Source organism: Raphanus sativus, chromosome 7 (assembly GCF_000801105.2).
Source record: "Raphanus sativus cultivar WK10039 chromosome 7, ASM80110v3, whole genome shotgun sequence".
In the NCBI taxonomy this organism is placed as follows: domain Eukaryota; kingdom Viridiplantae; phylum Streptophyta; class Magnoliopsida; order Brassicales; family Brassicaceae; genus Raphanus; species Raphanus sativus.
The window spans coordinates 3806457-3816870 of NC_079517.1; the positions used below are offsets into that span (position 1 = coordinate 3806457).

Here is a 10414-nt window from a genome sequence, read left to right on the forward strand (position 1 = left end):
ACGGTGATGTCCAGGCGGTTCTTCAATCAAAGTCTCAAAGACAAACGAGCCCAGTTAGAATGGAAGCCCAATAAAGCTACACAAAGTAAGGCCGAGAAGAAAATCTGTTGGGCTTGCTGTTATTATTCTTATCTTTTATTTTTTCTTGTCAACTTATTCTTTATCTTCTTCCTGCAAACACAAATGTGACTGTTGTTGCTGCTTGAGCTGTTAAATATATTTTTACAAACTAAAAAATAAAAGAATAGTAAGAAACCAAGCTACAACTTTTGAGTTTTTTTTTTTTGCTAAAATTTGGTACAACTTTTGAGTTGGTAACTGTTAACATATAGCCCAATATATCACATAGAGAAACATGTTTTTTTTGCTCTTGGTATCAACCCCAGCCCTTGAAGAAGCTAACATACAATGATCACTGTCATTCTGACCAGATGAGATCAATATATAGGTGTAAAATAAATTTTATGAAATATTTCCCAAATCATTAATTTTTGTTTAATTCAGTGCCAATATGGTTTCTTAGAAGAAAAAACACTAATTATATTTGATCCACGCTTTTTAATGGTTTATAATGGAATCAGTTCACCATTTGGTTTTCTCTTTAAAAATATTTTTGATGATTATTCAATTGTTGTTTTTAAATGATGATTGTTTTTAAAACATTGTTTTAAATGATGATTTCCATTAAAAATGAACTTGCGCGGTCTCTTCAAAATATCAACCGAAAGAATTACTTTTGCTGGCTGCATAGGACAGAACAAAACTAGAGAGACTTCCCTCGTTCTGAACATATCCCTCGACCTGCTCTATCTTCTCCATTACCACTAAAAGGTCGAGCTGCCTATGTTTAGGTCTTGTATCTGATAATTTGGTTCTTGGAAATGTTTGAAGTTTAATCTTCCTAAGTTCTTAGTTTAATATTTACTAGATTTTGACCCGCGCTTTTGAAGCGCGGGATATTTTACGATGAAAAATTTCACTAATAATTTAACAAATATTTTGGTTATTTTTAAAGAGTGTGTATTTAAAATATTTTTGCATTTAAATCAGTATTTTTAAATTCAACTCGATTGTGATTATACCGGTTAATCCGGAGATCTGACAATTCAATTTATGTTTTTAAAATATTCATATTAAAAAATCACTAAAACCCGAGACTAACCGATTGAACTGATGGATGACCGATATGTAATCTAATTGGATTTAAATTGTAATAGTTTCATAATTTGTAATCTTATAATCAAAATTTTAAAGTTCACTATTTTGCAATTTATGAAATTATGACGTTTCTATAAAATTTTAAAGAGATAATAATAGATATAAAATAACTAAGATTAATTATTATATTATTTGGAAACATTGATAGTAGTATAAAAAATATATTGTTTGGAAATATTGATAGTAGTATAAAGAAATAAGTATATTGTTTGGAAACATGGATAGTAGTATAAAAAAAGGAACATTAATCTTAATGTATGTTTAACTATAAAGTATAAAGGTGTATTTAATTTAAAAACTTACAAAATAAATGTTAGGTCCAACATAATGTTTCTGTTTTAATAAGATAGATGATGCGTATAATCTATCCATCAAATATATATAATAAATATATTTTCGTAAGATACCGTTGTCGACGTTAGCAGAGACATTGCCTGATGATCTGATTCTGATGACGTCAAGTGGTTCCAATTTACCCCGAGTTAAAACAAGTAAAAGACGTCAGCATCATTTACTTATCGTATATCTCCATGTGACCACTTCCTTCTCCTCTAACTCTTTCACTCTCTCATATGTACTTATTGACTCCTCTACGTGTGCTACACGCTCCTTTTCTGTCCCCACTCAACGTGCGATTTTCTCAAACACTTAAAAAGCCAATAGTTGAGCAATAATTCTTTTAATTATCAGCTAGCTAGTACAAATTAACTATACCCAAACATGTAAATTTCAAGAAAAAATATGATTGGAAAGATAAAACTTCTATGATCCCTAAGCATTCAGTTCTCTGGAATGCTTTCGCCGCTCAAATCTAGACTAATCCGCCATCAGATTTGCACTCTGCAGCAGCCTGGGTTTTATCTCCTAACCACAGCTCCAACTACAACGCTATCACCCTTGCAAAGCTTCTGTTCCAGTCAATCATCTACGTCATCTGGAAAGAAAGAAATGCTCGCATCTTCACGTCAGTGTCATCTCCGACGTCGGTCCTTCACCTGACGCTTGACCGGCTGCTTAGGGATCAGATGCTGTCTCTCCCAACAAGGTCGTCAGCTCAACCCTCCCTGCTACAATTCTACTTCTCAACCTATCGATAGGGATGTCAACTGGACACTCTGTCCATGGACGTCCATATCCAAATTAATATGGATTAATATGGACATGCCCAAATTCGTCCAAAATATTTTGTTGTCCAACTGGACAATGCCCAAATACGCCCAAAGACCAATTGACAAGACCAAATGGACATGGGCCGTCCAAATCATTAAAATCTCTAGGGTTTTTAATTGGGGAAAAATCATTTTTTTCACTTGGCCGTCACTCTTATCTCCCAATCTCATCTCTCTCGATCTCAACTCTCAAGCTCTCCATGACTCCATCTCTCTCGATCTCGAGCTCTCCATCTCTCTGATGAAAACCCATCTCCGTCGAGCTCTCTCTTCTCCGTCGAGCTCTCTCTTCTCCGGCGAGCTCTCTCTTCTCCGACGAGCTCTCTCTCGATCTCGAGCTCTCTCTATCTTCTCATTGGAAACCCATCTCGAGCTCTCTCTTTCTTTAAGATATATTGAAGTTTCAAGCTTTTTGAATGGTCTCTGTTGTTTACAGGATGCTTGGATATAATGTTTTTTCTCTTGTTTTTTTCTTCAGACAGCCCAGATTCTTACAAGGCTGGTCACAAAGCTTCTGTCATCGACTTCGCTCTCTGTCTCTTCGTGGTGGGTTCGCGACTTCGCTCTCTGTCTCGTCTATATTATAGCATCGTGGAAATAAAATGTTGCTTCTTAGTTCTTACACATAGCTTAACTTGTTATTGCTTCTTACACATCGTGGAAATGAAATGTTGTTTACATGAAGTTTAAATCAGTTTAAGTACCTTTTGTAAAACATGGAGTTTAAATCTAAGTATTTTTTCAGTTTTTTGTGAAACATGGAGTTTAAATTTAAGCATCTTTTTGTAAAACATGGAGTTTTAATCTAAGTACTATTGTTATATATAAAATTTAGAATCTGTATATTTTTTTAAATCAAATGGGCGAACTGGACTCCATGGACAGTCCAACTGGACATGGTCCTATTTGGACATGGACTATTTGGACATGGTCCTATTTGGACATGGACTATTTGGACATGGTCCTATTTGGACATCAAGACAAAAACGCCCAAAAAAAAAGCCCATCTGGACATGTCCACTTCTGTCCGGACAGCCCAATTGACATCCCTACCTATCGGCCACCTTGAAGCTCGTCTTTGTTGCTTGTCCTTGTGTTTTTTATTTCCTATTTGTAGTTCAGTCTGTGTAATAAGTTGGAAATAACAATGTGAAAAATCTAAAATGGTATAATATTAACATTTTACCAAAAAAAAAAGAAAACTTCTACTATCTGATATGTGCCAAACAGTGTTAACAACATGCAACAGTTGACAGAACTTTTATTTAATGTATGGTAGACAATGACATCATCTGCCATACATACCTCATCAAATACCTCACGAAATCTTAAGTGCTACCAGTTAACCTTTTTCACAGACCGAATAGTATTCTTGTTTTCAAACAATGATCTTTTTCTTTGATCAAAGTGTTCAAACAATCATCTCAAATGATGTTATTAGTTAATTACAGAGATGGTCCTATAAACTTTTGTTCGCACATGCGCCAACATAAATTTTCAACAAGAAAAATAATATAACCATTTTTTTGGGTGTAATACTCCTTGTTGCCAGCAGAGATTCATATTCAATATCTGTGTTTTGTCCTATTATCAGCATTTGTTAAATATTTTTTTACGTCATGACTCATAAGGGATTCAGACAATAAACAGCACGAAGTCGTAAGACTGACGATGATGCTGGCGTATAACGTATATACCGAGCTATATACAAATATTTAGAATCTCTCGTATGTCCACCATGTACGCCAGATTTCATGGAAAACTAAAAATTAAGCGTTTTTTCTTCTTTGGCTTCAATTTTTTTGAGAAAAAAAATATATAGTTGTAATATTGTACACATATACATGCTTACATATGTTGTTGTAACCAGATTCTATGTGTGAATTTTAACATCAGACAGCTGCGTAAATGATTTTAGCTCAATAGTTTTATTTTATGGTAAGAGAAAGCTCAATAGTTTTCTAATCTTTTTCATCTTTTCGAATGTTCTTAAACATTTTTTGTAAATGGTGTCCATTCTTAGAAGCGATAAGTTGTGTTCAATTTTCAAATTCAGAAGCGACCAAGCTGACCTCAATGAATAAAAAAGCGAAGAAAATATTAGTAAAGAAAGAAAATAAAATATATAATTACCTAATGGTTACGTCATTATAGCTATAGTGACACCCAATATATATTTCCATTTATGGGTCCTTCTCATTTCGCGTTGACATCAAGAAAACTCCCACTTTCGTTCTCTCTCTCTCTCTCTCTCACGATGCAAGGTTTACGGAACTTTACTAACGACGACGTTTCACTCGACCTAATGGTTCCTCCTACAGTACCAGCACCGGTATCCTCCGCCACTACCTCGACGAGCCTATCGTTCGATGAGGAGGAGACTTCAGAGTCAAAGATCGAACGGCTGATATCGGAGCATCCGGTCATCATATTCACTCGATCCTCCTCATGCTGCATGTGTCACGTCATGAAAAAGCTTCTATTGACCGTTGGAGTTCACCCAACGGTGATCGAGGCCGACGAAGAAGAGATCTCTTGCCTAGCCGTTAAAACTGCTCCGGTGCTCTTCATCGGTGGTGCTTGTGTCGGTGGGTTCGAGTCTCTTGTCGCACTTCACCTTAGTGGTCATCTAGTTTCTAGACTCGTTGAGGTTGGAGCCTTATGGGCATAATTGTGCTTTTAAAAATTATAACTAATAATGAAAATCTGGTAATAAAATCCATTGTATATTTCATGATCTACTCTTTTTGCATTACTCTTTCTGTTCTTGTTCTGAAAGTTAAAAAAGAAATGTAATCTTTTCAGCGTTCCAAAAAAGAAAAAATTCATCCCCTGTGTAATTTTTATGTTACCAGTTTGATTTGTGTTGTTTAGATTTATGTATGCTGTGTAATAAATACTTATCAAAAAAGTTGATGATCTAGACAAAACAGATATATATATAGGAGTAAGAATACTTTCTAAATTTTGGATATTGACTTTGTACATACCTCTAAAACAAAGGTTTTTTGTTGTAGATGTTAAGAAACTTCAAAGAATTGATTGAGCTAGCTATCTACTTTCATGAAAGTTTAATAATAACTTCTTGTAAAATTTTATCACGAATTAAAATAAAGTAGTGATTTACCCTTTTGGGATAATTTGGAGAAGCAAAACTGAAAAGAGGTCATTAGTTCAATGGTTTATTTAATAACGACCTCGAAGTTATGAAAATCTGTATAGAATCAGTTGATTACCAGGGAATCTGACTACTATCCTTTCCTTGAACAATTTTAGGTATTTGGGTACATCTGTATATGTATTAGGAATCTCTCCTTTTCTAATAGATTTTATATTGTGTGCAATAAGAGAGTTTGGCCCAAGAATCTTTAAGACTTTAAAGTAGGTGTCACTCACAATTATTGCACAGTCACTGCCGTTGGATTCTTCAATACGTGAAACCTCCTCTATGTATATTTTGATTACGTTTGATTGGATTTACAACTTACACATTATTTATTAATTTATTCATTATTTTTGAATCAAAGGAAAATTCTCAACGAGACAACCACTCAAATAGCTTACCTAGTTGAGAAGTTATTCATAGCCATAAATCATATTTACAGATATCATTATTTTATGTCGGACAACAGATTTTACATCTCAACCAATAAGAAAAATATTACCCTTAGATATGGGAGCTCCTCAGTGGTGGGGGGTTTGGTTAGGCTTTAGGAAAAAAACAAGTTCTTTATTTTATTTTGAAACAACGACAACTTGTTACGAGTTTGTTATTGTTTCTCATCTACTTTGTTTAAAATAATCGTATAAAATATAATATTTTTTCTTTCATAAAATGACAGTTTATATTTTATTATTTGAAATACGGTATTTGCAGCTCCAACGGCATATCACCATATAGGAAGGAAGAAAACAAAAATAAACGGATCAACTTGAATTACCCCATGATTTCGAGTAGCAATAGCCAATGAGAGTCGAATGATGTAATGCACAAACATTATCAATATTAGAAAGTGAGGTACCGAAAGAATTCGATATGATTAAAGGCAATATAAGTGAAGGTGAGGTTACAATGGCCACAGTTTAAAGTATACAGAAAAGACAAGTGTCTAATTAATCTATGTGGTTGCTCTCTTCTAAAATTTGAGACATCTCCACCACAAGTTCGAAGAGGAGATACTGACTTAATTCGCATAACTGAAAAGATCTATTTTTCTTCCAAACCTATGTTGATTTTTTTTTTTTTTTTGGATAATATACACGTGAAGGATGAGATATAATGATAACTTATTTTGATAGTCCAAAGGATGTTTGAAACTTTGAATTGAGTGTTTCAAAAAAAGTTTCGTTTGACTTATGGCTTTTCTCATGCTCCAAGCTTCTAAAGACGACATATATAGTCACACCTTTGCTCCATGCATTGAATACGTAAAGCCTAGCTTCTTTACCAATTGCCATTTTCCGATAAACCCTAGACGTTATTACACTTTTTTATCCTCCCCCACAGCTCTCTGTAACAGAGTGATCGATCTAGAAACCAAAAAAGAAGTAGATCGTCATTCATCGGTGAAATACTGACAAAGCTAACATGTTTTCCAAAGTTGCAACGTAGGTTATAATAATCCAAGCGGGAGGTGACAAGAAAACAAAAAGACGAAAATTAATTATCTTTATTTAGGTAAAATAGATATGATAGAGTATTGTTGCACATCGGATCAGAGAAAATTAGAACATAGTGAATAAATAACCATTGAGCGAAGTTTTAGTAGCTTGAAAAATGGAAGGAAGTTCGGTAAGGCTGGAAGTTTCCAAGATTATCAAAAGAACCAGCTTCCATTGTTTCTCTTTATACACAGTGTATATACTAGACTAGAGTTTTGATGTCAAGAAAATGTTATAAGGTTGTGAGAGAGGTCAGTGTATTTATAGTGCCATTGGCGTTTGCTACCTCTTCGATCTGTCCAAAGGTTGAAGCAAAGTGAAAGAAGTTTTCGAGGTATTTGTTAATTGTAATTTTTGTTTCAGTTATTAAGGGTTGTGGTCATTGGTCTTTGTTTTTATTTTTTTTGAAACAAAGTCTTTGTTAAATATATTAGTCAATACATATTATTCATTTTGTACACCTTTTTGTCGCATTCATTTTGTTTAATTTAAATTGTGGGAACATTTGAAGATAGGAATGCAATAATGTACTTCTAATTTGTTTGGTCAATGGTCTTTGTTATGAAATGAATTATTCACCAGTTATCACTATCTCTAAACTATTTTACTTCATAATATTGTGATAACTGGCGAAGTCCTACTTGCTTACAAAAAAAATATGGGCGAAAAGAGGCATGCTGATAAGCATGTTTTTAATATATAAGCTCGAAAAATGAAAGTCGTGAAATTCAATATTATGATAAACACAACAAATCAACAATAACTTAGATTTAAAAGAAGAAAAACCAAAAGAACACACACCAATATCTTGAACAAAAAACACGGATAAATCTTAAAACATGTTCATAATTAAAGCACAGGAATCATCTTTAGGCAGTCCAAAGATTATTATAAGCAGCATTATTACTGACAAATTAAAGTGCGTTTAAATTGACTTCAGCATTTCTCATGCTCCAAGCTTCCAGAGACGAGATGATCACACCCCTTGTTCCATCATTGAACAAGTAAAGCTTAGCTGCTTCACCAGTTGCCAATTTGGGGTAAACCCTTGACGTTATCACATTTCTTCCTCCTGCTCCATAGCTCTCTATGATCGAGTGATCAATCTATATGAAAACAAAAAAAAATGTTATTCAACAAGGGTTAAATTGTTTTAAATAAAAGTACTGACATTGCAAAAGGGCTGAATTCATCAACTCACCAAACATCTCAACGAGATCTTCTCATGTAGTGGATCAATGTCTAGGACTGTTCCATGAGCAGATTTCCTTGTGTTGTCTCTCAACGAAGACCTACATTTCCATTTGTTAAAATGAAGCATGAGATTTACATAAGATAAATAAACACTTGGTTTCTTGTTTCTAGGTTATAGTTGAAATCATACTTCTTCTCATCGCTGCCCATTACAACCGAATATCCATTTCCACGAAGAATAATTTTGAAGAAGATTGCAGTTTGTTCTCGTAAGTCATCACTAGCCAATGCTAGCAACCCAAAAGGTCCATACACACATCCAACCGAGCTGTCACGGTCGAACAAAACCGCATCATCAACATGATCAGAATCTAGTACTTCGGGGTTGCCTTCCAGAACAGGCAGATCAAAAGTCACCTCTACGTCAGCCTTAACAACAACAAGAGAAAGATAAGAAGATAAAAACAAACAAATATAAGTTCTTAATTCCTGACAAAAAACAATATGCACAAACTTACTTGTGCTGCAGTGATGCCTGATATTTCATGTTTCGAGCAGCCTGAGAGATGCTTGTCATCCAAGCTAACTTGATTAGTCCTAAGATAGTTGATTTCTTCGATTGGCCATTGTATCAGCCTCTTCCCACTTGTGTCCAACCACATCTCCCTTGGAAGAGACTACAGCCAAAAAAAAACAAAAAACAATTCAAGAACTTTCTTGACAAGTTATCTCTATAACTACTTTGAGCCCTAGAAAACATTTACCAGAAGGCCAGACCATCCCTTCGCGATATCATCTTCCGCGCTATCAGTATCTATAACCCATCCAAAGTTGATCCTCCGGTTCTTAACACTGTCAAAGAAGGCCTTCGAGGCATAGAACGTTCCATGATCATACCTCAAATCCGCAACTGTGTTAGTGAACTCAGAATCAGCTGCAAAGTCTTCGTTCTCAGAAGAGTATGTACCAATAACATAGCAATCATGGCCTCCAAAACTCGATTTCAAGACATGCTTCACACTAGCATTGTTCACCGAATTCTCTACACCTTCCTTACTGGTCAGAGAAACGGGGAAAAAATCAGGGCATTCCCACATTCCGGTATCTTGTGTCGCAAGCAAAGGAGTTGGATATTTTGTCCATTCCACAAAATCATTACTTCTGTACAATACAGCCATTCCTCTTTCGGTATGTATCTGCTTGGCTCCCACGAGAACTCTCCATATCCCATCTTGTCCTTGCCACCCGGTCGTAGGGTCACGGAAACAATCGTGAGGGACGTCGTGTGGCGGAAGCATCACAGGATTGTTCTTTGGTTTTACCCACTCACGAAGCAAAGGGTCGGAAACATCCTTAGGTTCGGCAAGAACTGTAACCTGGCGTCTGTCGAGCTCCTCGTGCTCCTCTAGTCCGGTGTAGAGAATTACAGGTTTGCCATCAGGGAGGATAGTGGCGGATCCAGACCAGCAGCTGTGTCTGTCATAGGATTCAGTAGGAACAAAGGCTGGTTCGAGTTGGATCCAGTTGACCATGTCTTGTGAAACAGAGTGTCCCCATATCATTATTTCACTGAATCGGGGAGCCAAATTGTTGTGCTGGTAGAACATATGGTAGAATCCTTTGTAATACATTGGCGCTGAAACAAGATTTTATTGCATAAATATTTCATCATGTGTAAACTTTTAGAGGTTATTTGAATCACAAGTTAAGAGTTTGTAGAATTATTATGTACCGTTTGGATCTTCAGAGTTTCCAAGATGCATCCAAGTATCAGGAGTGACATAGAAATAAGGCAACAATTATCTTGATTAGTTACTTCAGACCATCAAAACTAATAGTTTCCGACATGAATATAATGCACACCGTGTTGTGTAAAATTAAGTATACCGTGTAAATTAGCCATATATTGGTTTATGAAATAACAGGATTAAAGATCTTTGCCAGTATATGATAGAAGAATATAAATAAGAGAAAAGAAGAAAATGAAACCGTTGATCCAGTTTCTATGAGGTTGGAAATGGAAGGAAGTCCTGTTAAGCACATCGTTTCCATGGTGAGCCATTGATGATCTTACTCTGTGTGACGGGAACTGATCCTGGTGGATTATGAACAATTTGTCTTACGTATATATGTGTGGCTTTTATAAGTGATCTTGAGGGCTTGCCAAGAAA

General features: G+C 35.3%; 2 protein-coding genes across 2 annotated transcripts; one reads left to right on the plus strand and one right to left on the minus strand.

The window, feature by feature from the left end:
* Positions 1-4601: 4601 nt before the first annotated feature.
* Positions 4602-5327, plus strand: LOC108816347 (glutaredoxin-C10-like). Its single transcript, XM_018588920.2, has one exon. The coding sequence runs from the start codon at positions 4645-4647 to the stop codon at positions 5056-5058; it is 414 nt and encodes a 137-aa protein (XP_018444422.1). The 5' UTR covers positions 4602-4644; the 3' UTR covers positions 5059-5327.
* A 2430-nt stretch (positions 5328-7757) lies between these two features.
* Positions 7758-10414, minus strand: LOC108814935 (beta-fructofuranosidase, insoluble isoenzyme CWINV6). Its single transcript, XM_056990524.1, has 6 exons — positions 9976-10414; positions 9008-9879; positions 8762-8920; positions 8434-8672; positions 8251-8341; positions 7758-8155 (listed from the first exon to the last, which is right to left on the minus strand). The coding sequence occupies exons 1-6, from the start codon at positions 10004-10006 to the stop codon at positions 7964-7966; spliced, it is 1584 nt and encodes a 527-aa protein (XP_056846504.1). The 5' UTR covers positions 10007-10414; the 3' UTR covers positions 7758-7963.